The sequence below is a fragment of the Dendropsophus ebraccatus genome, chromosome 1, assembly GCF_027789765.1.
Source record: "Dendropsophus ebraccatus isolate aDenEbr1 chromosome 1, aDenEbr1.pat, whole genome shotgun sequence".
In the NCBI taxonomy this organism is placed as follows: domain Eukaryota; kingdom Metazoa; phylum Chordata; class Amphibia; order Anura; family Hylidae; genus Dendropsophus; species Dendropsophus ebraccatus.
Genome location: NC_091454.1, coordinates 8,450,797 through 8,478,491, shown reverse-complemented (window position 1 = coordinate 8,478,491; position 27,695 = coordinate 8,450,797). Strand labels below are relative to the sequence as shown.

General features: G+C 45.9%; 2 protein-coding genes across 2 annotated transcripts in view; one reads left to right on the top strand and one right to left on the bottom strand.

Moving 5' to 3' along the window:
- The window catches only part of BHLHE41 (basic helix-loop-helix family member e41), a 74,942-nt gene that overhangs the window by 25,512 nt on the left and 21,735 nt on the right, over positions 1-27,695 (top strand). The window lies entirely within an intron of this gene.
- On the bottom strand, positions 156-11,873 carry SSPN (sarcospan). Its single transcript, XM_069966413.1, has 3 exons — positions 11,416-11,873; positions 2,096-2,182; positions 156-627 (listed from the first exon to the last, which is right to left on the bottom strand). The coding sequence occupies exons 1-3, from the start codon at positions 11,710-11,712 to the stop codon at positions 262-264; spliced, it is 750 nt and encodes a 249-aa protein (XP_069822514.1). The 5' UTR covers positions 11,713-11,873; the 3' UTR covers positions 156-261.

Here is a 27,695-nt window from a genome sequence, read left to right as displayed (position 1 = left end):
AAAAACGGGAGAATGGGTAAATTTTTGAATTGTTTTTTTTTTCAAGGAGTAAAATTTAAAAAAAATTTGGTTACATTTGTGGTCTCTGTATGCTGGATAGACCACTACAGTTGACGTAAGGCAATAGTGAAAATCCAGGGGCAGGGGGGGCGTTGGACCCCTGAAGACAAAGGGGCCTAAAAAAGGAAAAGAAGTGGGGGCTCCTTGGAGTTTTTGGATCTAGTCAACTCTATGGTAAGTTCCACATCATAGCTTTGGCCGTTATACTTTCTGTTGGGGTGTGTTGTTGGCCGACGACCCTTGGCGCCACAGACCCACATAGAAGACCTGGTAGCGGTGGTTCCACATGACGAAGCAGCCCGCCAGGCAGACCAGGGCCAGCAGGAGGTTCAGAGTCATCTGCAGGAGCACAAACAGCTTGATGGTGGTGGTGATGGTGCCACAGTCGGCCACGTTGTGGTAGATGAAGGTGCGGCTGAGCGGGTCTGCCGGCTCCAGGGTGCAGTGACATGACTCCATCCCCATCTTGCAAGTGTATTGGGTGATCTGGTTGTAATGGTGAGCCGCGAAGGCCACGGCCAGGAGGCAGATGATCGTGCTGAGGGCGCTGAGCAGGAAATACAGCAGCTAAAAGGGACACAATACCAGTCAAAATCTGACTATATAGTCTCAACAAAAATGCCCCCCCTTCTGGTGTCTCCACCCCCTTACAACATAATAAAAGGGATCTCCCAACTACAGGCCCCAACTCATGGAATAGGTGACTCTAGAAGTAAAAATCATCACCATGGTAACAGACTACAAACAAGATCTTTCCTCCTTACAGAGCTCATACACTTTATAATAAAATTTCCATGGTAACAGACTACAAACAAACCTCTTGTAGTCGGAAGGTTGAAGGAAGTCAGATCCTTCCTCCTTAAAGTGCTCATACACTTTATAATAAAGTTTCCATGGTAACAGACTACAAACAAACCCCTTGTAGTCTGAAGGTTGAAGGAAGTCAGATCATTCCTCCTTACAGAGCTCATACACTTTATAATAAAGTTTCCATGGTAACAGACTACAAACAAACCCCTTGTAGTCTGAAGGTTGAAGGAAGTCAGATCCTTCCTCCTTACAGTGCTCATACACTTTATAATAGTTTCCATGGTAACAGACTACAAACAAACCCCTTGTAGTCTGAAGGTTGAAGGAAGTCAGATCCTTCCTCCTTAAAGTGCTCATACACTTTATAATAAAGTTTCCATGGTAACAGACTACAAACAAACCCCTTGTAGTCTGAAGGTTGAAGGAAGTCAGATCATTCCTCCTTACAGAGCTCATACACTTTATAATAAAGTTGTTTGAAGATAATATCAGTTGAGTGATGGGTGGGTCTTCAATGCCCGACCCTATTTTTCTCAGAGGGATAAGTTGGTGCCTGACTGCATCTTACCCCTTAACATAGTGAACACATGTATCTGTATGGGGAGAATGGGAGAGATGACTGAGCGCTAAACGATTACGTCAAAAGTTATAAAGAAATAAGGGGTATAACTACAGAATCTGACTACACAGGGCTTGCTTGTAGTCTGTAACCATGGAGACTCATAGATCTTCATAAAAGCGCCACACATTGGTTCTTAGGTAAAACTAGATGATGACTGGTGTGGCCTCAGTGACATATAACAGGCATATTTACTGGTCAGGGTCCTGAGTAAGCTGAGTGACAACCTCTGTATGGCGGCCATGTTGGTTGTCACCCAGTTTACTTGGAAAAAGAAGAGTACTTGAGGTGAAGAGTCAGGTGTAACTGAAAATCCTGCTCAGGCAATGTTAGACGCTGATCAAACGGGAAACTCACATGACCGGCCCCGGGAGGAGAACACCCCAGGACGCTGATCACACAATGCAGATTTTCTCAAGCGCAAATTCTTTGTCAGCTTTAGGTCTCATGACTGATCAATAAACAGGGCAAGTGAGGACGGGGAGGGCAGGCGTGACTAAAGATGAGACCCAGATCCTCACTCCTCACATACACAGCAGTATACATACCGCCTGCATAGTCGTATATCACACACCACACCGTCATAACAGCTAACAGGAGGCTCACCTTCAAGGCAAACTGTCCAGACGTCTTCTCATCAGGCTGATAGGGGAGGCAGAGCAAGATCATGCCCAAGATGGCCACCACACTGACCTGCAATACACAGGACATCACATGAGGGACGCCCCAGTAACATAGAGAGGAAATGGGGGCGGTATTATAGTAGTTATATTCTTGTATATAGGAGCAGTATTATAGTAGTTATATTCCTGTATATAGGGGCAGTATTATAGTAGTTATATTCTTGTATATAGGAGCAGTATTATAGTAGTTATATTCCTGTATATAGGGGGCAGTATTATAGTAGTTATATTCCTGTATATAGGAGCAGTATTATAGTAGTTATATTCTTGTATATAGGGGCAGTATTATAGTAGTTATACTCCTGTATATAGGGGGCAGTATTATAGTATATAGGAGCAGTATTATAGTAGTTCCCTGGCTGTGCACGCCTGCGGGGTTGGTGGCCACTGACTGGCACGGTATGGACTTAGTGTAGGGACCCATGTGTATCAGATACCGGCACGAGGTACATGGGGCAGTATGGCTTGATCAATTCATACACAAAATTCTGATGTGTTTTTTATTTAGCCTAGCGGCACTAGTATCAGCCATAGGTGTGAGGTGCAGCACTCTGTTTCTTCCCTGAACCGCATTATAGTAGTTATATTCCTGTATATAGGGGGCAGTATTATAGTAGTTATATTCCTGTATATAGGGGGCAGTATTATAGTAGTTATATTCCTGTATATAGGAGCAGTATTATAGTAGTTATATTCCTGTATATAGGGGGCAGTATTATAGTAGTTATATTCCTGTATATAGTAGCAGTATTATAGTAGTTATATTCTTGTATATAGTAGCAGTATTATAGTAGTTATATCCCTGTATATAGGAGCAGTATTATAAAAGTTATATTCCTGTATATAGGGGGCAGTATTATAGTAGTTATATCCTGTATATAGGAACAGTATTATAGTAGTTATATTCCTGTATATAGGGAGCAGTATTATAGTAGTTATATCCTGTATATAGGAGCAGTATTATAGTAGTTATATCCTGTATATAGGAGCAGTATAATAGTAGTTATATTCCTGTATATAGGGAGCAGTATTATAGTAGTTATATTCCTGTATATAGGAGGCAGTATTATAGTAGTTATATTCCTGTATATAGGGGGCAGTATTATAGTAGTTATATTCCTGTATATAGGGAGCAGTATTATAGTAGTTATATTCCTGTATATAGGGGGCAGTATTATAGTAGTTATATTCCTGTATATAGGGAGCAGTATTATAGTAGTTATATTCCTGTATATAGGAGGCAGTATTATAGTAGTTATATCCTGTATATAGGAGCAGTATTATAGTAGTTATATTCCTGTATATAGGGAGCAGTATTATAGTAGTTATATCCTGTATATAGGAGCAGTATTATAGCTGTTATAATCTTGTATATAAGGGGTGCTGTTATTATATAAGTTCTATAATACTGATTGAGGCTATGTTCACATTATGTAAGACTGCAGTGCTGGCCGGATGATCTTTGCAGCCGCAGAGTTGTGATGCAGTTGCATCCGTGCGCGCCCGCATCAGAACTCCCCACTGCCCACTGTTGAGCGTGCGGTTGCAGCTGCTCGCTCCATAGTATGCACCGACACAGTGACATGTCAGTTTCCTGCGGTGCCGCAAGAGATCCCGGCTGGAGTGTATACTATTTGTATACGCTCCGGCTAGGATTCCATAGAAGACAAGGCAACGTATATTTCCATAAAAAGTACGTCCGTTGTTGACGATTGCAGCAATGGCCGTACTTTTACGAAAATATATGTTGAGTGAAAATCGCCTGACTCTGTAATACTGCTAGTGTAAGTCCTGTTCCATCCTATGAATAAATATAATAGTAATATATATTTTTATATGTGAATAATGAGGTGATGAGGAAACATTTGTAGGACACCTGCCACTAACTGTATAATCACACTGAAGAGATTCAATTTCTATATCTATAGTATATCACAGTGATGCAGAGTATTTAAGCACACATACACACATGCTGGCAGTGGTCTGTTCACATGATGTATTATCTGTAGGTGATGGGACAGCACAATGATGTGAGGAGGGGAATAGAGACAAGGTGAAGGTCATGACACAAGCCACAGCAGAACAGAGTATTTCAGCACTGATCCTCTGTGACATCTATGGACCCCCGAGCCATAAATACTCTGATATTACAGATATTACCAGCAGACGCCGCCCCTCCCCCCGGTACTGTATTCCCCATCTCCCCAGGTCTTGTGACTAACACATGGGACCGAATTTGTTCTTTTCACAGTTTATTATGTTGTTTACATGTAGATTCGAGAAAAACAACAACAGCCGAGGACGGACGACCGTGTGACTGTCAGGACAATGTATGGAGTCTGTATGTCACGTTATAGTGACAGCTGAGCAGCCGCCATAACAATATCAGTAGGGTCACTATGTTCTCAGCCACAGCGCCGCCATAACAATGGCCATGGTACTTCTTTATATGTGCCTGTCAGTGTCGCCATAACAACAACCATGGTACTTCTGTATATATGTGCCTGTCAGTGTCCCCATAACAGCAGCCATGGTACTTCTACATATGTGCCTGTCAGTGTCCCCATAACGACAGCCATGGTACTTCTACATATGTGCCTGTCAGTGTCCCCATAACAACGGCCATGGTACTTCTGCATATATGTGCCTGTCAGTGTCCCCATAATAACAAACATGGTACTTCTGTATACATGTGCCTGTCAGTGTCGCCATAACAACAGCCATGGTACTTCTGCATATATGTGCCTGTCAGTGTCCCCATAATAACAGCCATGGTACTTCTGTATACATGTGCCTGTCAGTGTCGCCATAACAACAGCCATGGTACTTCTGCATATATGTGCCTGTCAGTGTCCACATAACAGCAGCCATGGTACTTCTGCATATATGTGCCTGTCAGTGTCCCCATAATAACAGCCATGGTACTTCTGTATACATGTGCCTGTCAGTGTCGCCATAACAACAGCCATGGTACTTCTGCATATATGTGCCTGTCAGTGTCCCCATAATAACAGCCATGGTACTTCTATATATGTGCCTGTCAGTGTCCCCATAACAACAGCCATGGTACTTCTGTATATATGTGCCTGTTAGTGTCCCCATAACAACAGCCATGGTACTTCTATATATGTGCCTGTCAGTGTCCCCATAACAACGGCCATGGTACTTCTATATATGTGCCTGTCAGTGTCCCCATAACAGCAGCCTTGGTACTTCTGTATATATGTGCCTGTTAGTGTCCCCATAACAACAGCCATGGTACTTCTATATATTTGCATGTCAGTGTCCCCATAACAATGGCCATGGTACTTCTATATATGTGCCTGTCAGTGTCCCCATAACAACAGACATGGTACTTCTGTATATATGTGCCTGTCAGTGTTGCCATAACAACAGCCATGGTACTTCTATATATGTGCCTGTCAGTGTCCCCATAACAACAGCCATGGTACTTCTGTATATATGTGCCTGTTAGTGTCCCCAAAACGACAGTCATGGTACTTCTATATATGTGCCTGTCAGTGTCCCCATAACAACGGCCATGGTACTTCTATATATGTGCCTGTCAGTGCCCCCATAACAGTGACAGCTCCAGTGTCCTGTGAGTGGTATTATTCTTACCACAGTACACCCATTAAAATGGCTGCCAGTACTCCCATAATAATGACAAGGCCCCATGACAAGACTAAATTATACGTATAGTGTTGCCATAGTGACAGAGTGCCCTTATAGTAGTGACAGCCACAGGCCCCTATACCATTACCTTAACCATGAGCATAGCCACAGTGCCCCATAAGAGGATCAGCCACAGCGCCCCCATAATAATACCATGACCACAATCATCAATTACATCTTTGCAAAAGGTCTTAAATAAAAACATCCTATCGTTTTATTGTCTACAGCTTCTATACTGACCAATGTGTCTCTATGGTAACAGACTACAAACAAGCCTTGTGTAGTCTGATCCTGTAGTTCAGCTCTAATTTATAACATACAGTGGGGGAGTCAGTCAAATAGTATAGCATCAGTACAGCGCCACACCACAGTGCCCTCATGGAAGGACCAATGATAGCGACCTCATAGGAGTACCAACCACAGTGCCCTCATGGAAGGACCAATGATAGCGACCTCATAGGAGTACCAATCACAGTGTACTCATGGGAGTACCAATCACAGTGCCCTAATGGGGGCACCAACCACAGTGCCCTTATGGAAGGACCAATGATAGCAACTTTATAGGAGTACCAACCACAGTGCCCTCATGGGAAGACCAATCACTGTGCCATTATGAGAGTACCAACCACAGTGCCCTCATGGGAGTGCCAACCACAGTGCCCTCATGGGAGTACTAACCAAAGTGCCCTATGGGAGAACTAATGATAGCGACCTCAAAGGAGTACCAAACACAGTGCATTATGGGAATACCAAACACAGTGCATTATGGGAGTACCAACCACAGTGCTCCCACAATCAGTTCCAGAGTGTCTTCTTTGTAACCACCCCACTCCTGTACATGAGTTACCAATAGTGATCAATTCTAATAGTGCCCCAAAAACCATAATAGTCACAACGCCCCTCTAATTGGTACCAGATACAGTGCCCACCTTAATGATATATAGATATATGGCTGCCGAATACTTCTATGTATATATCTATAATAGATGGAGATGCCCTTTAAATCATCCCATACAGCATGGCTGAAGACTGGGAAAACCCTACCCTGAATGGCTGCCAGTGGCGGCTAGTAACACGACCATGGGCAGCAGGCTGGGGGCAGCGAGGAGCCCCCCCCCCCCCCCCCCCCGTGTAGAACATGTGACAGGTAGGAAGATGTTTTCCAGCTCGGTATCAGTGCATTGAGAATTTCATGCAAATGTGTAAATCCCTGTCATGTGCTGCCGGCCTGTCACAAGTTCAGCCTCACGCAGCAGATTGTGTGTGTGAAGATTATTATTCCCTATTCATGCCATAAAAAAAAAAAAAATATTCCCCTGGCGTGTGATGTGCAGGGCGTGTGGAGTGCCGCAGGGCTGGGTAAATGTGCAGCCATATTCCCTGCTGGTAAACATCTCCCCCCATCCTCGCCTCTATGGTTTACCGCACTCGTAATCTGGAAACTTAGAGGGTGTGAAAACTTTTTGTAACTGACTTCAATGTGTTCAAAACAAAAAAGAAAGCTACTTTGCCAAAGGTTTTGATTAAAACCTTCCTATCGTTTTGTGTCTACAGCACCTATGCTGACCAATGTGTCACTATGGTAACAGACTACAAACAAGCCCTGCGTAGTCTGATCCTGCAGTCTAGTAGTAATATATACCATTCAATCTACATTCAAGCTGTCGCTAGACCCTCTGTGTCTATATGACGGACTGTCTGACTACACTGGATTTCTTTGTAGTCTGTTACCATAGAGACACATAAGAAATGTAAACAAAAAATGGTAAGTTTTCAACGAAGGGTATTTGGGAAAACTGTTAGATTTTCACTGGGATGATAAATACATATTTATATATATACTCAACACAGCGGAGATACTGTATCTCTGCTATTATATTAGTAGTTATATTCTTGTATATAGGAGCAGTATTATAGTAGTTATATTCTTGTATATAGGAGCAGTATTATAGTAGTTATATTCCTGTATATAGGAGCAGTATTATAGTAGTTATATTCTTGTATATAGGAGCAGTATTATAGTAGTTATATTCCTGTATATAGGGGCAGTATTATAGTAGTTATATTCCTGTATATAGGAGCAGTATTATAGTAGTTATATTCCTGTATATAGGAGCAGTATTATAGTAGTTATACGAACTGGAGAGAGTGGAACGGCTGCACATCCCATCTATGGCTGATACTAATGCCGCTAGTAGTTATATTCCTGTATATAGGAGCAGTATTATAGTAGTTATATACACAAGCAAGTAGATGTGCTGGCACTATCAGCAATCCGTGGTATTCTAAGATTATTTGTATGTCCAGGTTAAGTGACCTTACGTGATAGGGAGCGTTGTGATCTCTGTTTACTGAGTGATCTCAGTACAGTGTCTGCATCACAGTGGTGCTCAGCATGAATAGGAAAACAGTTCATTCAATAAGCACAAGCCATTGAGTTGGACAGTAAAAACCAGCGGCACTCACCGGGTTCATGCAGTAATCGTGGTTTATTTACAAGATGTCCTCATGTAGGCAACTTCAGGGTAGGGAGAGACAGATCCAAGGGTGCTGTGCACCCTCTCTCCCTGCCCTGAAGTTGCCTGCATGAGGACATCTTGTAAATAAACCACGATTACTGCATGAACCCGGTGAGTGCCGCTGGTTTTTACTGTCCAACTCAATGGCTTGTGCTTATAGTAGTTATAATCCTGTATATAGGAGGCAGTATTATAGTAGTTATATTCCTGTATATAAGAGCAGTATTATAGTAGTTATATTCCTGTATATAGGAGCAGTATTATAGTAGTATATTCCTGTATATAGGAGCAGTATTATAGTAGTTATATTCCTGTATATAGGAGCAGTATTATAGTAGTTATATTCCTGTATATAGGAGCAGTATTATAGTAGTTATATTCCTGTATATAGGGGCAGTATTATAGTAGGTATATTCTTGTATATAGGAGCAGTATTATAGTAGTTATATTCCTGTATATAGGGGCAGTATTATAGTAGGTATATTCTTGTATATAGGAGCAGTATTATAGTAGTTATATTCCTGTATATAAAAGCAGTATTATAGTAGTTATAATCCTGTATATAGGAGGCAGTATTATAGTAGTTATATTCCTGTATATAGGGGGCAGTATAGTAGTTATATCCCTGTATATAGGAGCAGTATTATAGTAGTTATATTCCTGTATATAGGGGGCAGTATTATAGTAGTTATATTCCTGTATATAGGGGCAGTATTATTATATCAGCTCTATAATACTGTATTGACTCTGTAATATTTCTAGTGTAACTCCTGTTCCATCCTATGAATAAATATAATAGTAATGTTCCCCTCTGGGTTGGAGTCTTCTCCTCCGTCGCTGTCAGCTGACAATCTTGTGACACTTCTACATCTTTATACGTGAATAATAATAGGTTTTATGAGGTGATGAGCAAACATTTGTGGGACACCTGCCATTAACCGTATAATCACACTGAAGAGATTCAATTTATATATCTTTAGTATAGTATACAACTCTATAGTTATTTATAGTGATGCAGAGTATGGGTAATCTGTTAGGGAGCAGGGACCTGTCCACCCATGTGATGCTGACATGCCGGTCATAGGGCGGCCTTTTCTCTGCGGTTGCATCGGGGACCCGATCATGTTCCTGTTGCTCTCATCTTTTCTCAGAAGGTTTTACATTTATTGGGAAGTCTTTTTTACAGTTAAGGTTTTAAAGGGGAAATCCTATCAAAAATACTAACCCAAATGTGTTCTGATGTGTATCTAGGTTCATTTTTGGGCGGACTTCCCCTTTAAGTGGGGTTGAGACACAGAAAGTCCCCTCCTCCTCCTCCTCCTCCCCCCCCCCCCCCCCCACCACATAAATTTTCCAACTTCGCTGAGCCAGAACAAGCTTCATCAGGATTACACTTCTCTTTAGTTCTTTAGTTAAGATGCTATGTATATCCATAACTCAGACTATCTGTTTCTGGGAAAGCTGGGTGACAACCAATATGGCCACCGTTGCAGCTCCGAGTATATATAGAAAGGGACTCATCATGTCTTAAAGAGACAAATCTGCTGTCTAGGAAAGAGATTTCTCAGCTTTATCTGTTTCTGGGAAAGCTGGGTGATAACCAATATGGCCACCACTGCAGCTTCTTAGGTAGTTGTCACCCCTCCTGAAGGACTCAGTACTGGACATTGGGTCATGTCTCTTCTTAAAGAGGAAGTTCAGCAAAAAGGTTTTCATCATTTACCGCTTCTTCAGTAGTTGTCGCCCCTCCTGAGTGGCTCAATATTGGAGAAGGGGGTCAAGTCACTTCTTAAAGAGACAGACCTCCCTTTTATTAAAATAATTTCTAAGCTTTATCTGTTTCTTGGAAAGCTCGGTGACAACCAAGATGGCCGCCATTGCAGCTTGTACAGTAGTTGTCACCCCTCCTGAATGGTTCCATACATGACAATGGGTCACATAACTTCCTAAAGAGACAGATCTGCCCTATATTAAAGCAATTCATTAGCTATATCCGTTTCTGGGAAAGCTGGGTGACAACCCACATGACTGCTGTTGCGGGTTGTACAGCAGTTGTCACCCCTCCTGAAGGGCTCAGTACTGGACATTGGGTCTTGTCACTTCTTAAAGGGGAATTTCAGCAAAAAATGTTTTCTTTCATATCAACTGGTTCCAGAAAGTTCCAGAGATTTGTAATAAAAGATCTCAAATCTTCTAGTACTTATCAACTGCCGAATGTCCTGCAGGAAGTGGTGTATTCTTTCCGGTCTGGAGAGAAGGAGAGGTTTTCTATGGGGATTTGCTGCTGCTCTGGACAGAGGTGGCAGCAGAGAGCACTGTGTCAGACTGGACAGAATACACCACTTCCTGCAGGACATACAGCAGCTGATAAGTACTGAAAGACTGGAGAATTTTTTTTTTTTAGCTGAACTTTCCCTTTAAAGAGACCAATCCACCATTTTAGGAGAGCAGCTTTTCAGCATCATTTGTTCCTAGGAAAGCTGGGTGACAACCAATATGGCGGCCTTTACAGGTTCTATCATAGTTGTCACCTCTTATGTCAGGTTATGTCGCTTTTTTACGACACGGACCCGCTTTTCCAAAAGCTTCTAACTGCATCTGGGAAAGCTGGGTGACAACCAATATGGCCGCCACTCTATATCGGCTCCCGTCTGGTCGCTTACCCCATCTGCTTTACTGGTTGTCAGTTAAATAACGGTCACAAACTTAAAAATATATTCAATTTTTTTTCTTTTTTTAAACGAGTAAAATGGAATTATTTTTAACTCTTTCCTCTCTGGAAAGAGTTGAAAATATGGGGGGAGATTTATCAAACATGGTGTAAAGTGACACTGGCTCAGTCGCCCCTAGCAACCAATCAGATTCCACCTTTCATATTCCAAAGAGTCTGTGAGGAATGAGAGGTGGAATCTGATTGGTTGCTAGGGGCGACTGAGCCAGTTTCACTTTACGCCATGTTTGAGAAATCTCCCCCGTGCGAAGGGTTAATGCATGCAGCATAAAGACCCCCTCCTCCCCCCCAGCACACATGATCGGCCCCAATGCTTACAATGATGCCGGCCCAGTGTGGGGTGTCTCTGACTAGCAGTGAGGGGCAGTGGGCCGCCATAATGATTGCCACCACTGTGATGGACACGCCGAGGCTCAGCTGCAGCAAGGCCACCAGGAAGGGGAAGCGGCAGCCGCAGCACTTCTGCGATTCCTCCATCCTCCCCGTCTTTTCATCTTTCTTCTTCTTGGGGTCGGCCTTGTTCTCCTGGGGGGTCGGTGGTGGCGGCTGTGTCCCCTTGGCCGGCTGCTCCTGGTCCCTGGGGCTCGGCTTCTTCTTCTTCTCCTCGGCTCCCATGCTGCTGTGTGATCACTCCGGGCGGCTGCTCTGTGCCTGTAGCTGCTCGGCGGCGGCAGCGGCTGTGGCGGTCGCCGGGGATCTTGGTATTTGGGATTCGCAGGCTTGTACTAATATGGAAGGCATTTGGAACAGATTCTCGAAAGCCTTCAAATGCCACTTATAGGCCGCAGTCAGGGGGGGCTCAAGGGGATCGCAGACTGCCAACCGACAGGGCAGGGAGCTGGGGAAGGGGGGGGGGGGCAGCCGGCCTGAGCTACGTGACAAGCAGGGCTTAAATATTTTAGTAGGCCCAAGGAGATATTCCCATGAAGCTCCGCACCCCCAGGCTCTTTCTTGCTTTCGGGGTCAGGCGAGTACTCGGCGCGCACAGATTGCAATCACGCAGAGAGGAGAGTGACAGCCGCGGCGGCCCTCACATCCTAATCACGGATCCTGAAACACGTCGGGCTCCATGAGCAAACACCCATCTGACTAGACAAACCCGTCCGGCCATCGCGGTAAAGCGGCGTCCCGGTACATTGTAGGAAAATATTTTTAAAAAAATTGTCACGCGTTTAAAAAACTGAAAAATTTCATAAAAAAAGAAATTAAAGGGGTCGTCCATTTTAGAAAATCGTATTAGGTCATTCTGAGCTATCGTAGTAGATGGTGTCAGATATTTCTGGTTATAAAGAGTGTCTCCCGCTCTGGAGGACCCGTCCCGTCCTCCGTTACACAGACAAGACATTGATTGGAATGGATAGAGTGTAATATATGATTTCTCCTGCGGTGGCGCTGCAGAGAACGTAAACACTTCCTTTCAGGTGGGGGTCCCAGAAGGGGGGGGGGTACCTTATTATCATTTTATAATCCAGAACCACTATATAGAGTGAGGAGATTTTATCTAATCTCTTAAAGGGAAACACACCAGAATGGGGCCAAACTAGGGGGGCACCCCAATCCTTAACATAAAGCTCCCGATAGTGATGCCCAAATTTGACCCGGTGAAAAAGAGTCACATGACCCGCTTCTCCGTCTGCGTCGTTATCTGTTCCTTAAAGGGCAGGTCCAGATTGATGAAAACAATCATAGTCTCCGCTTGCTGTCAGTGAATGATGTCACTGTATTGTTCCTATCCGGACGCTCTTGGATCCATGTGCGGCACGTACCATAATCGGACGGTGGGACTGAGGCGGGGGGATGGGGGCGTACTTAATTCTGGTGTTATTATAATAGCCCGGAGGCAGCCGGCAGGAGGACACCGAAGCTCAGGAGTTTTGCCGTATACATCACTGTCACTCAGCGGGGTGAGGATTTGCGCGGCCGTCGCGGACGCGAAGGGGTTACGGCGGGCAGCCAGCGAGATGGCTGAGGCGGTGTGAGCAGACCTGTGATTATCAGTCTAAAATGATCAGAAATTATCTGAAATGACTGAGCGCCAAATCCCCTCGGAGGGAAATGTTCTGTGCGTCTCGCAGGGCGAATGACGCTGGTAAGTGGGCGGGAAGCGATAACAGGATTCCGGAACGTCTCCGCGTCTCGCTGCTTCCCTCCAAATAATTGTATGTCAGGCGGCCGCACATTATAAATAGATCTCATAGATAAAGAGGCGAGATTTCATGCAGATCAGATTGGAGGGAGAAGCCAAAAAGGGGGGGACCAGGCTGCTGTAATACTCTGTGCTGCTGCGAGACTTCCCTCCTCACCAACTCTCTACAAGGTCGGCATCATTCTCCCCTGAAATACTCTGCTGCTCTGAGTCTCTGCTCCGTGACCTCTCACCAGATCGACACACCCCTCTGAAATACTCTGTGCTGCTGTGCGACTTTACTCCTACCATTGTCAGTATACAAATTCTGCACACACATACCCCCTTATATACTCTTTGCTTCTGTGAGATGCTGCTCCTACCACTCTCAGTATACAGATTCAGCACCCCCCCCTCCCCTTATATACTCTGTGCTGCTGTGAGACTGCTCCTTCCACTCTCAATATACACATTCAGCACACCCCCTCCCCTTATATACTCTGTGCTGCTGTGAGACTGCTCCTTCCACTCTCAGTATACAGATTCAGCACACACCCTCCCCTTATATACTCTGTGCTGCTGTGAGACTGCTCCTTCCACTCTCAATATACACATTCAGCACACCCCCTCCCCTTATATACTCTGTGCTGCTGTGAGACTGCTCCTTCCACTCTCAGTATACAGATTCAGTACACTCCCTCCCCTTATATACTCTGTGCTGCTGTGAGACTATTCCTTCCACTCTCAGTATACAGATTCAGCAGCACACCCCCTCCCCTTATATACTCTGTGCTGCTGTGAGACTGCTCCTTCCACTCTCAGTATACAGATTCAGCAGCACACCCCCTCCCCTTATATACTCTGTGCTGCTGTGAGACTTTGCTCCTACCACTGTCAGTATACAGATTCAGCACACCCCCTCCCCTTATATACTCTGTGCTGCTGTGAGACTGCTCCTACCACTGTCAGTATACAGATTCAGCACACCCCTCCCCTTATATACTCTGTGCTGCTGTGAGACTTTGCTCCTTCCACTCTCAGTATACACATTCAGCACCCCCCTCCCCTTATATACTCTGTGCTGCTGTGAGACTGCTCCTTCCACTCTCAGTATACAGATTCAGCAGCACACCCCCTCCCCTTATATACTCTGTGCTGCTGTGAGACTTTGCTCCTACCACTGTCAGTATACAGATTCAGCACACCCCCTCCCCTTATATACTCTGTGCTGCTGTGAGACTGCTCCTACCACTGTCAGTATACAGATTCAGCACACCCCCTCCCCTTATATACTCTGTGCTGCTGTGAGACTTTGCTCCTACCACTCTCAGTATACAGATTCAGCAGCACACCCCCTCCCCTTATATACTCTGTGCTGCTGTGAGACTTTGCTCCTACCACTGTCAGTATACAGATTCAGCACACCCCCTCCCCTTATATACTCTGTGCTGCTGTGAGACTTTGCTCCTACCACTGTCAGTATACAGATTCAGCACACCCCCTCCCCTTATATACTCTGTGCTGCTGTGAGACTGCTCCTACCACTGTCAGTATACAGATTCAGCACACCCCCTCCCCTTATATACTCTGTGCTGCTGTGAGACTTTGCTCCTACCACTCTCAGTATACAGATTCAGCAGCACACCCCCTCCCCTTATATACTCTGTGCTGCTGTGAGACTTTGCTCCTACCACTCTCAGTATACACATTCAGCAGCACACCCCCTCCCCTTATATACTCTGTGCTGCTGTGAGACTTTGCTCCTACCACTCTCAGTATACAAATTCAGCAGCACACCCCATCCCCTTATATACTCTGTGCTGCTGTGAGACTTCGCTCCTTCTCAGCAACTCTCCACAAGATCGGCACACCACCTTCTGAAATACTCTGTGCTGCAGGGGGGGGGCTATATATATCTATATCTATCTATCTATAAAGGCACTGTCCCGGTCCCATCACGTGTTGGGGGAATTAGTGTGCAGAGATGGCGGTCTGGGCCATGGTGCCTACATTACATAATAGCAGCGGCTTTACATCCCTGCAGCAGCCTCTTGGCGCTGTGCTCTCAGGGTCGTCTCCAATCTCTGCAGCTTCTTTTGCTCACATTATGTCCAGGTTGTATCGGGATGTTGGGTGCTACAACCGAGGTCATGTGATGTGCCCCCCCCTCATCCGATTCCCGCCCACCCAGGATACAGCCGCCACAGACAGCGCTCAGGACTTCTATATTAGAGATGATAAACTTTCTGTCAAGAGCTGATGAAATGGAAATGGGAAAAATGCTGAATTAATCTGTATTTCTGATTAGAATCCCCCCCGACTGCAGCCCCTCGTCCTGTGAAGTGTGATCCTCGGAGGATTTTATCAGCCCCCCCGGGGCACAAATCAACTCACTGTTTTGATTAATTCAGCAATTTCTTTATTTTAAGCCGCTGGAAGGAGCCGGAAACAGAGACGCGTCTGTCACCGAGATGTTACTAAATGTTCTCGAGAACGATAGAAGAAAGTTTCTGTGTATCGGCATCATAGGAAGGAATGCGGTGCGACCTGTGATAGAGGTGGTGAAAACCCGCCATATAGTCATTAAGGCGAATCTGCGGAAATACTTTGCTACGTGTACTTCATACTGATTGTACATTTTATACTGAAGTCATCCAAATAATACCGCTACACCATGACCACTAATGCAACACAATAATACCGCCACACCATAACCATTAATACAACACAATGATACCGCCTCACCATGACCATTAATACAACACAATAATACCGCCACACCATGACCACTAATATTAACGCAATAATACTACCACACCATGACCACAAATATAACACCATAATACAGCTACACTATGACCACTAATACAACACAATAATACCGCCACATCATGGCCACTAATATGACACAATAATACTGCTACACCATGAACACTAATACAACACAATAATACCGCCACATCATGGCCACTAATATAACACAATTATACCGCTACACTATGACCACTAATACAACACAGTAATACCGCCACATCATGGCCACTAATATAACACAATAATACTGCTACACCATGACTAGAGATAAGTGGATCGTCAGACTTTTGGTCTGACGGCATCGGCTCTCTCTCATCATGCCTTTGATTCCGGCCGCATACTTGCGCTCACGGGAATATGCGGCCAAGATATTCCAGGGAATTCAACAGGGGTTCCCGCATAATTCCGTAAGTGCAAGTATGCGGCCGGGATCAAAGGCATGATGAGAGAGCGCCGATGCCGTCAGACCAAAAGTCCAAGCAGTTCGCTCATCTCTAACTATGACCGCTAAAACAATGCAATAATACTGTCACACCATGACCACTAATACAATGCAATAATACTGCCATACCACAAACACTGATCTGACACAATAATACTGCCACACCATGACCACTAATAAAACACAATAATACCGCCACACCATGACCACTAATACAACACAATAATACCACCACAACACAACCTCTGATGTGACACAATAATACAGCCACACCATAACCACTAATACAACACAATAATACCACCTCACCATGGCCACTAATGTGACACAATAATACCGCCACACTATAACCACTAATATGACGCAATAATGCTGCTACACCATGACCACTAATATAACACAGTACCACCAAACCGTGACCGGTAATACAACACAATAATATTGCCACACTATGACCACTAAGATAACACAATGACCACTAATACAACACAATAATACTGCCACACCATAACCACTAATACAATGCAATAATACCACCACACCATAACCACTAATACAATGCAATAATACCGCTGCACCATGACCACTAATGCGACACAATAATACCGCTACACCATGACCACTAATATGAGGCAATAATATGACCACTAATGCAACGCAATAATACTGCCACATCATGAGCACTAATACAATGTAATAATACTGCCACAGCATGAGCACTGATACAATGCAATAATACCGCCTCTCCATGACCACTAATATGATGACACAATAATACCACTTAATAAACACCACTGTACAAAGACCAACATTATCAATAATGTTACTATACAAGGCCTAAATAATACCGCCACACCATAACCCTTACCACTACAAACAGTGATCTTTACTGAATAAAACCACTATACAAAGACCAATAGTCTCAATAATACTGCTATACAAGGACCAATAGTCTCAATAATACTGCTATATAAGGACCAATAGTCTCAATAATACTGCTATACATTGACCAAATAATATAACCACATTATGTACAATACAATTATGTCATGACTCGATAATACCGCCATACTGCTAGACAGAGAGCGCACCCCAAAAACATAGGACTCCAGATATAAATAATGGCGCCACCTGCTCTACCCTTCTGTCCCTATATAGTAATAAAAATAAATCCCTTTAGGATAAGAGACAGGAAGATTGGAATATATCGGGGTGTGAATACTTATGCAACACCCTCATATATCACACTAGAGCCACCAAATGTTATCTGGATTTTCCCAGACGTGACCCGTACACTCTCCACCCACGGTCTTGGCAGGAAGGGTATATGGGCCGATGTGTCGCACACACAACCATGTGGCGCCCCCCCCCCCTCGACAAAAATAAGACGTGATTCACTCTTTGTTTATTTTCATAAAACCACGAGCCGCCCAGAATACTTCCCCAGCAGGAGCGGTGCCCTTCTGCCCGACCAACCCGGGGCCCAGGATCAGGGGCGGAATACGATTTCACTACCCATTTTGTGAGAAAACCTGGAAGTGATGGGTGGGTGTGGGAGGGTGACCACGGTGATCGCTGCACACGAGGCACTGACTGCAGCATGACACCGAGCCCTCGGTAGTGTCATCTCACCAGGCGCCGACCTATCACGTCTCCCCCATATGTGAATAATTCCAGACAAGTCGTCTCAGTTCCTCAAAAAGTTGTGCAAGAGAAAGTGCAATTAACCCCTTCATCTAACAATCTGAGCAGCTCCAGATCTCTAACAGCCAACATGGCCGCCCCCAGCGCTCTCATGGGGCGCTTAAACTTTTGCATGTAACACTATTATAAAATATATAAATATAGCTTCACCTCTATCTCCTCCTCTCTGTAATATGAACAGGGGCGTTAAGACTTTTACAAACTGCTCTAGTTTTTATATTTTGTACATTTTATATTATAATTTGACTTTTCTATCACTGTATAATCCTTAATATGTGATATCAGTAGGGCGCTAATACTTTTACAATAAGTATTTTTCCCCTATAAATTATATGTGGTACTCGGCCAGTGATGTTATTGTCATGACGCTAGTGATAGTCCAGCACACAGGTGTGATGTTGGTACCTGTTTTATGTCCCCCAAATGGTCTAACAAATTACTGTAGAACTTTGGCAAGATAACAGTACACGCTCTGTAGACAGTAATAATCTTGACAACAGACTTGAGTGTAGAAACTTGAGTAGAAGTAATAGTAGTGCTTTGTAGAGATAGAGAGAAGAGAAGAGGAGAGGAGTTTGCCAAAGGAGCCCTTGCCCAATGTAGAATCTGTACTCTGCTGGAACTATAGTAGAGATATATAAGTAGTGAAGAGATACTCGTACTCAGGTTTAGACTAAGTCTGACCGCCTTTTGCCCTATGGGATCGTATAACCCATCCCAAGTGGGTAGCATAAGCCCCAGTCATCAGTTATCTGGGTGTAGCGAAGTGTCCGAGTTTTCCCAGTCAACCTGCACTGCGCAGTAGGATACATAGACCTTCTGAACACGGTAGCTTTGTCCTTCTGGCGGCTTAGCACTGTATAGTAAATATAATAGTTGCTTTAGAACTCTCTGTGAAAGCTGGTCTGCATCTGTTCACACTGGAAACCTAGTCTGAACTGTACTGCCTCACTTCCTCCCACACTGAGCTAACCCCTCCTACAGGGCTAAGTGCTTGTTAGAAAGGACAGACAGGATAGGGCAGGAAAGAAAGAGCACCTCTTAATGGTCAGCACATAACACATGACAAAGAAAACTTAACCCATTACCTCCCTCAGCTGTGCAATAGTAATACATATACATATCCAGAACAGTGACACCCAGTGGGGAAACTAAACACTACATCCGCCACTTTACCTGAGTGCACGACTTACTGGGGTGCACGTACGCAACACCCATAGTGGGAAACCTCATATAGTATCATATATATATATATATATATATATATAAAACTATAATAGCTTAAAGATTTTTTTTCTTTCAAATCAACTGGTACTAGGAAATTATATAGATTTGTAGTTAACTTCTATTTAAAAATCACAAGTCTTCCAGTACTTATCAGTTGCTGTATGTCCTGCAGGAAGTGGTGTATTCTCTCCTGTCTGACACAGTGCTCTCTGCTGCCACCTCTGTCCATGTCAGGAACTGTCCAGAGCAGGAGAGGTTTTCTATGGGGTTTTGCTGCTGCTCTGGACAGTTCCTGACATGGACAGAGGTGGCAGCAGAGAGCACTGTGTCATACACCACTTCCTGCAGGACATACAGCAGCTCATAAGTACTGGAAGACTGGAGATTTTTAAACAGAAGTAAATTACAAACCTGTATAACTTTCTGGTACCAGCTGATTTTTTTCTTTTTTCTTGTCAGGGTACCCCTTTAAAGTATAACGACAACCTACGATTATAGGGGCTATAATATTTTTGTAAGCAAAGTAACATAACCGTATAATAGAACGACTGTGTCCTTGTTACGAAACGATGATATAGCTTATATCATGAGGGGCGCTAATACTTTGTCTTGTTTGTATTAGACTCACACCTTTTTAAAGTTGGAAAAGTGGGTGGGGCTTGCTGAGATGGGGCGTTAGACCGCGCACTTACTAGACATTTTTTTTATATTTAATGACCACGCCCCTCTGCTAAACCCCACCCACTCCCCCATCACTTTTAAACTGTTGACTGCAAAAAAAGTTGCAAACTTGACTTTTGTAAAAATTGATCAATCCCCCCCCCCCCCCCTTCGATTCGATGTTCCGACCCCAGGATGGTCCACAATGTAATAAATCTGGAGAATTCACCACAATAGTTGTGTCCTAGATCTACACTATAACCATCGACCATCGCCTCTCGCTCGGCAGAATCAGCCTGGGGGGCGCTAACACTTTTGCAAACAAGCCAATTTTTGACAGTCGATCGGCTGCATCTGAAATGTCATATTACGGACTCCTTCCCCGTCTGTAGAGAGAGACGCGCTCAATTATATACTAAAAAAAAAAAAAGAATCCGGCAAATGTATTTGGCCCCATGTGTGCGACCCCGGCTGGTGGCGGGCGAGGCAATCTCTCGCCCCTCGAGTGGGTACACAAAGCTCGACAGAGACGAGATGTCGAGAGCGGCTCTAATACTCTATTTACTACGAGGACTTTATGCAAACTCAGCGGGACTGATTTGTTTCCTTTTCAATTTCTCTAAACACTCCCCCCCCCTCCGCCGGCTGAAACGCGCTGGAACACGGCCTGAATCCATCGCGGCGCCCAGCTGGAGGCCTGACAGAAGATAGGCCGAGATAATGAGCCAAAGCCGCTCTAATGCGCCATCCTCATTCACCGGCAACATGTCCCTCGCCCCGCGCTTTACAGTCAGCTGGAATAGAGGAGGCTGAGGGGACCATTAATATTAATGGCCGCCATCCAAAAACCTGAGGCCACCGAGGGGAAAACTGCTGCAGAAGCTCTTGGGAAAACAAAGCCGCCACTTACTATAGATGAAGGCAGAGCGTTACTGTGTCCGTGGGTATGAACGTGATTCCGCTTTCTGGTGTCAGTCTTTACCGATCTTCTCGAATTCTGATCATCAACCAGGAAGATCAGGAGAAACAACGCTAAAGGTTACTTCTCGATCAGTGAGGGTAAGAGGGGATCACAACGTCCCATGTAGTCAAGAGGGTCTCCACATTGATCAGTGATCAGCTGTGATCTGTAAGTGATCAGTTCCTCTGCAGCGCCACCACAGGAGAAATGAAGGATTACACAGAGCTTGTTCTGATCGGTGGGATGTTTGGGTAATACAGGACAGGATGGGTCCTCCAGGGTGAGGGACGTTCTTTATAACTTCTCTGGGACAGAGGAGAGAGGAGAAAGTCACTGTCACACCCCTCTGATGGTGGCTTATCTCTCTACCAACAAAGAGATCGGGGATGTTGGAATCCAAGGGGCGGGTATGTGCTGGGCTACAGGTCCACAATCTGGATGGTCATGGATGGTCATGATGGATGATCGGGATGACTTGCAAATGCTGAAGAGTCCAATGTGACCTATGACCTACAGATGACTCTATGATCTATGACGCCCTGAAAACCTTAGGGTGACCTTCAGATCCATGACGACTCTAGGGTGTCCTAGAAATCCCGGGCAACTAGAGGGCAAATTATGACAACTTAATGACTACGGGCCAATCTTTGACTCCCTGATGACTCCAGGGTAAACTACGACTCCATGACAAACACTGCTGTGACCTACGACTCCATGACAACCCTGGTGTGACCCACAACTCCATGACAACCCTGCTGTGACCCATGACTTCATGACAACCCTGGTGTGACCTACGACTCCATGGCAATCTTGCTGTGACCAATGACACCAGGACGACTCCAGGGTGATCTACATCTCCCCCAATGACTCCAGGGTGACTTATGACTCCATGACAACCCTGCTGTGACCTTGGACATCAGGGTAATCCACATCTCCCCCGACAAATCAAGGGTGATCTACCACTTCCCCATGACTCCAGGCTGATCTGCGATTCCCTCAAGAGCCACGGGTGACCTACGACTTCCACACTGATGACTTCAGGGTGACAAACGACTCCATGACAACCCTGCTGTGACCTACGACTCCATGGAAACCCTGCTGTGACCAACGACTCCATGGAAACCCTGCTGTGACCAACTACTCCATGGCAACCCTGCTATGACCAACGACTCCATGGCAACCCTGCTGTGACCTACAACTCCATGGCAACCCTGCTGTCACCAACTACTCCATGGCAACCCTGCTGTGACCTACGACTCCATGGCAACCCTGCTGTGACCTACGACTCCATGGCAACCCTGCTGTCACCAACTACTCCATGGCAACCCTGCTGTGACCTACGACTCCATGGCAACCCTGCTGTGACCAACTACTCCATGGCAACCCTGCTGTGACCAACGACTCCATGGCAACCCTGCTGTGACCTACAACTCCATGGCAACCCTGCTGTCACCAACTACTCCATGGCAACCCTGCTGTGACCAACGACTCCATGGCAACCCTGCTGTGACCTACAACTCCATGGCAACCCTGCTGTCACCAACTACTCCATGGCAACCCTGCTGTGACCTATGACTCCATGGCAACCCTGCTGTGACCTGCGACTCCATGACAACCCTGCTGTGACCTACGACTCCATGACAACCCTGCTGTGACCTACGACTCCATGTCAACCCTGCTGTGACCTACGACTCCATGACAACTTTGCTTTGACCTACGACTCCATGACAACACTGCTGTGACCTGCAACTTCATGGCAACCCTGCTGTCACCAACTACTCCATGGCAACCCTGCTGTGACCTATGACTCCATGGCAACCCTGCTGTGACCTGCGACTCCATGACAACCCTGCTGTGACCTGCACTCCATGACAACCCTGCTGTGACCTACGACTCCATGTCAACCCTGCTGAGACCTACGACTCCATGACAACTTTGCTTTGACCTACGACTCCATGACAACCCTGCTGTGAACTACAACTCCATGGCAACCCTGCTGTGACCTACAACTCCATGACAATCCTGCTGTGAACTACAACTCCATGGCGACCCTGCTGTGACCTACAACTCCATGACAACCCTGCTGTGACCTACGACTCAATGGCAACCCTTCTGTGACCTACGACTCCATGACAACCTTGCTTTGACCTACGACTCTATGACAACCCTGCTGTGACCTACAACTCCATGACAACCCTGCTGTGACCTACAACTCCATGACAATCCTGCTGTGAACTACAACTCTATGGCGACCCTGCTGTGACCTCGGACACCAGGGTAATCTACATCTCCCCCAGTCAAGGGTGAACTACAATTCCCCAATGATTTCAGGGTGATTGTCTTCCCAACGACTCTACGGTGACCTACGTCCCACCCAAACCCCCACTCAGTCATGACCTATGACTCCATGACAAATCGAGGGAAATTTACAACCCCCCCCCCCCCAACGACCCCCTGACGACTTTGGGGTAACCTGTAACTCCCCAAAGACAGGAGAAATGACTTTGTTTCCTGAAGCGCTCTGCAGCCAATCCCATCCCACCGGCGGACCTGTGCTGCCGTCTCTGGTTTATACTGGGATTGGGGGGGGGGTGAGGTGAGGCGCGTGGGGAATGTGCACCAGTCGCACCGGGCTCACTCATTACCAGACACGGAGGAGAAGCACGCACGGCTCAGATCCAGGGGTGGGGGGGTCACAGGGCCGGAGGGGGCTGATTAATGGCGGCTCCCTCCTCAGGTCTTGCCGCATCAGGGGGGCTCCACCGTTGTTTGCTGATCATTAGAGGAGAGATGGAAGGAGACGGGAGACGGCGCATCATCCTCTATCCGCCATGATGACTACTAACACCTGCGGTGGGACACGGGGTGGGGGGGTCTCAGGCCATATCCCACCTCCCACAGAATATAAGGTGGTCTGGACTCTTAAAGGGGCAGTCACAAGATAAGTGTGTCCTAAGGTGGGACATTCAGCCATGTCTCCCTATAATATATACCGCCAGATACCCGCCGCTCTCGGTGTGCGCCGCCCGTCGCGCTTTAGGCTGGATCCAGTGTTTATCTGACAGACTTCTACTTTCCCTCCATTTCTTTAACGTCCCACTGTGAGCGACTGGCGGCTGTGATCTTTAAATGACCCCTCTCTGATCTATTCTGAAACACGGCCCCCTCCAGAAACGTGCGGGTCCATGCTGTGCGCCGCGTCTCCGCTCGCCAGGCGCCGGGATGAGGCTGAACCAGCTCATTTGCAGCACACATGTTATCGCCTGCTGCTAAATGTGAGGAATCAACCAAGGTTTTCGTTAGTCCGGGACCATCTGACATCCAGACACATTTATTTTTCTCCGAGTGTAAGATATTTTTTTCCTTACGCCGCGAGATCCAAAAACCTAGCGGGTGTGAGGAAACAAGTCGCGTCCATACACGCCGCCATATTAGTGACAGAAGGGGATGAATAGATATTTCCATATAAAGGGTAACACTACCCATAGGCACAGAGAGCAGGGAGGCAGCCAGAGCCGCTGTTACCGGGCCAACAACCAATGGGAGGAGAGGCCCAAATCTCTGTATTATCCCAGTGTGGTGACCACCCCTGTTGTGGGGGTCACTTGCCAGATGGTTAGGTGTGACGCCAGTTCTATGGTGGTTGGCCGAGATGTAGCCTAGTGATGTTATGTCGTGACGCCAGTGCCGGTTGGGCACACGGGTATGGTGGCACGCCTGCTTTTATTTTAAAGGGCCGGCTATACCTTGTTCCCCTGTGGACAGTGACCTGCCAGGTTGTTGCAGGGTCCCTTGGGCAAATATCACGGTGGTCCGGAGTTGAATAGTGACCCACCCAGACTATTGGCACTGCCACCCACACAAAGAGGAGATGACCCAAGGAGTGTGTGAGCTGTGTCGGTGCTTGACAAGGAATCACAGAGTCTCTTTATCATAAATAGAATCGTATTTACTCTGAAGATACGTGAGGTAGGCAGCAGATCATACAGCTTTGCCTTGATACAATACTTGATAAGACAGTTAAAACTTTAGGATCCAGATCTGTATTGAGAATAAGAAGAGTGGTACAGTTGTCCAGTTGTGACTGAGCTGAGTGCTGAGAAGTAGAAGAAAGGATCAGAGGAGCAGAGAGGAGGATGTCGAGAGAGTCCCATCCCAAGTAGTACTGTGCTCTGCCGGGATTTAGGAGGTAGAAATAGAAGAATACTTGAGAAGAGAGAGAATACTTGTGCCCGTGTTTTGACTCTTTGGTCTTTGCACCACCTATTGCCCACCAGTGTCGGGTGACCCGTCCTAGAGGGTGACACAAGCCCCAGACCTTGTTACCTGGGATAAGCAGAATGCTGAGGGTTCCCTGCTTACACTCGCGCTACGAGATAGAGTTCATAGGCTTCATGCAACTTTGCTCTATCCGGATCAGTTCCTTTACTTTCTTATGGATACTGTCCTGCACTGTGTGTCTCCTTGTCCACGGCGTGGACTGAGATGATCCCTGACTTGTCCTCTCCAGTAAAAGTTTAACACTGCATCGTGTTGAGTGGAGTTACTTGAGAAGAAACTGTAGGGAGCTGCATGTGCTCTGATCTACGGCTAGACTGCACAACTTAGACTGGGGACCTGGCAGGGGCCAGGGCCCAACTGGACCGCTGTAGAGAGGGTTGTGGCTTTTGTCCTTCCTCTACAGAGTGTAAAGTCAAAAGACCCACGTGACTTCCTTCCTACAGCCCCTGTAAGGTGTGCTGTGAGTGGGTGAGGAGTGCATGTGTGAGAAGTAAAGAGAGAGATGATAGGTGAGAAGAGGGAAGAACTCTCATTGGCGTACAGATCCATGTGACACACAAACAAACAATAACCCCTTACGTACTACAGCTGTGCAATAACTGAATATACACACTTGCAATAACGACAACTTGTGGCGAAACTCTGGTATTACTTTACCAATCACACTCAAAAAGTACAGGCTTTTACGAAGGGTGTAACCAATAGCAACACCCATGGTGGGAAACCACACCTGTACTGTGACATCACTGTGTGTATTATCCCTGTACTGTGACATCACTGCGTATTATCCCTGTACTGTGACATCACTGTGTGTATTATCCCTGTACTGTGACATCACTGTGTGTAGTATCCCTGTACTGTGACATCACTGCGTATTATCCCTGTACTGTGACATCACTGTGTATTCTCCCTGTACTGTGACATCACTATGTGTATATTATCCCCCCTGTACTGTGACATCACTGTGTGTATTATCCCCCCTGTACTGTGACATCACTGTGTATATTATCCCCCCTGTACTGTGACATCACTGTGTGTATTATCCCTGTACTGTGACATCACTGTGTGTATTATCCCTGTACTGTGACATCACTGTGTGTATTATCCCTGTACTGTGACATCACTGTGTGTATTATCCCCCTGTACTGTGACATCACTGTGTATTATCATCCCTGTACTGTGACATCACTGTGTGTAGTATCCCTGTACTGTGACATCACTGTGTGTATTATCCCTGTACTGTGACATCACTGTGTATTATCCCTGTACTGTGACATCACTGTGTATTATCCCCCCTGTACTGTGACATCACTGTGTGTATTATCCCCCCTGTATTGTGACATCACTGTGTGTATTATCCCCCTGTACTGTGACATCACTGTGTGTATTATCCCTGTACTGTGACATCACTGTGTGTATTATCCCTGTACTGTGACATCACTGTGTATTATCCCCCCTGTACTGTGACATAACTGTGTATTATCCCTGTACTGTGACATCACTGTGTGTATTATCCCCCCTGTACTGTGACATCACAGTGTATTATCCCTGTACTGTGACATCACTGTGTGTATTATCCCCCCTGTACTGTGACATCACTGTGTGTATTCTCCCTGTACTGTGACATCACTGTGTATTATCCCTGTACTGTGACATCACTGTGTATTATCCCTGTACTGTGACATCACTGTGTGTATTATCCCCCCTGTACTGTGACATCACAGTGTATTATCCCTGTACTGTGACATCACTGTGTGTATTATCCCCCCTGTACTGTGACATCACTGTGTGTATAATCCCTGTACTGTGACATCACTGTGTGTATTATCCCTGTACTGTGACATCACTGTGTATTCTCCCTGTACTGTGACATCACTGTGTGTATTCTCCCTGTACTGTGACATCACTGTGTGTATTATCCCCCCTGTACTGTGACATCACTGTGTGTATTATCCCCCCTGTACTGTGACATCACTGTGTGTATTATCCCCCCTGTACTGTGACATCACAGTGTAGTACCCCAGCAGCACACCAGTTACACCAGCAGTCTGTGGCTTCCTCTCTTCCCTCGTCGTGCGCGGTGTCTGTGAGGTAACGTGTCGCTCTCACTTGACCTGATCGCGCAGTAATCTCTCCCCCCCGAGGCTTATACTTTACACGCTCAGCTGCCTCTTCCTGTAGAGTCCTGGAAATGTTCATCTTTGGCATCTCCTGCTCGTACAGTAGGGAACGCATGAGCGGGCAGATCATTGTGGGCACAGGAGACGCTCCCAGCACCGGCGGCACGTGATCACCGCACCATGCCACCTGCAGCCTCACAACTCATACGGAGAACTACTGCGAAGGATATGATACAACTGGTGTATACCCCATGGCCAGATAGA

Bases quoted from the DNA above. Each gene is read 5' to 3' on its own strand.
- SSPN (XM_069966413.1), bottom strand. From the start codon at position 11,712: ATGGGAGCCGAGGAGAAGAAGAAGAAGCCGAGCCCCAGGGACCAGGAG. The intron at 2,183-11,415 runs GTAAGCATTGGG...TGTGTATTGCAG, and splicing joins CACACTGGGCCGGCATCATT to GTCAGTGTGGTGGCCATCTT. The intron at 628-2,095 runs GTGAGCCTCCTG...TGTCCCTTTTAG, and splicing joins CTGGACAGTTTGCCTTGAAG to CTGCTGTATTTCCTGCTCAG.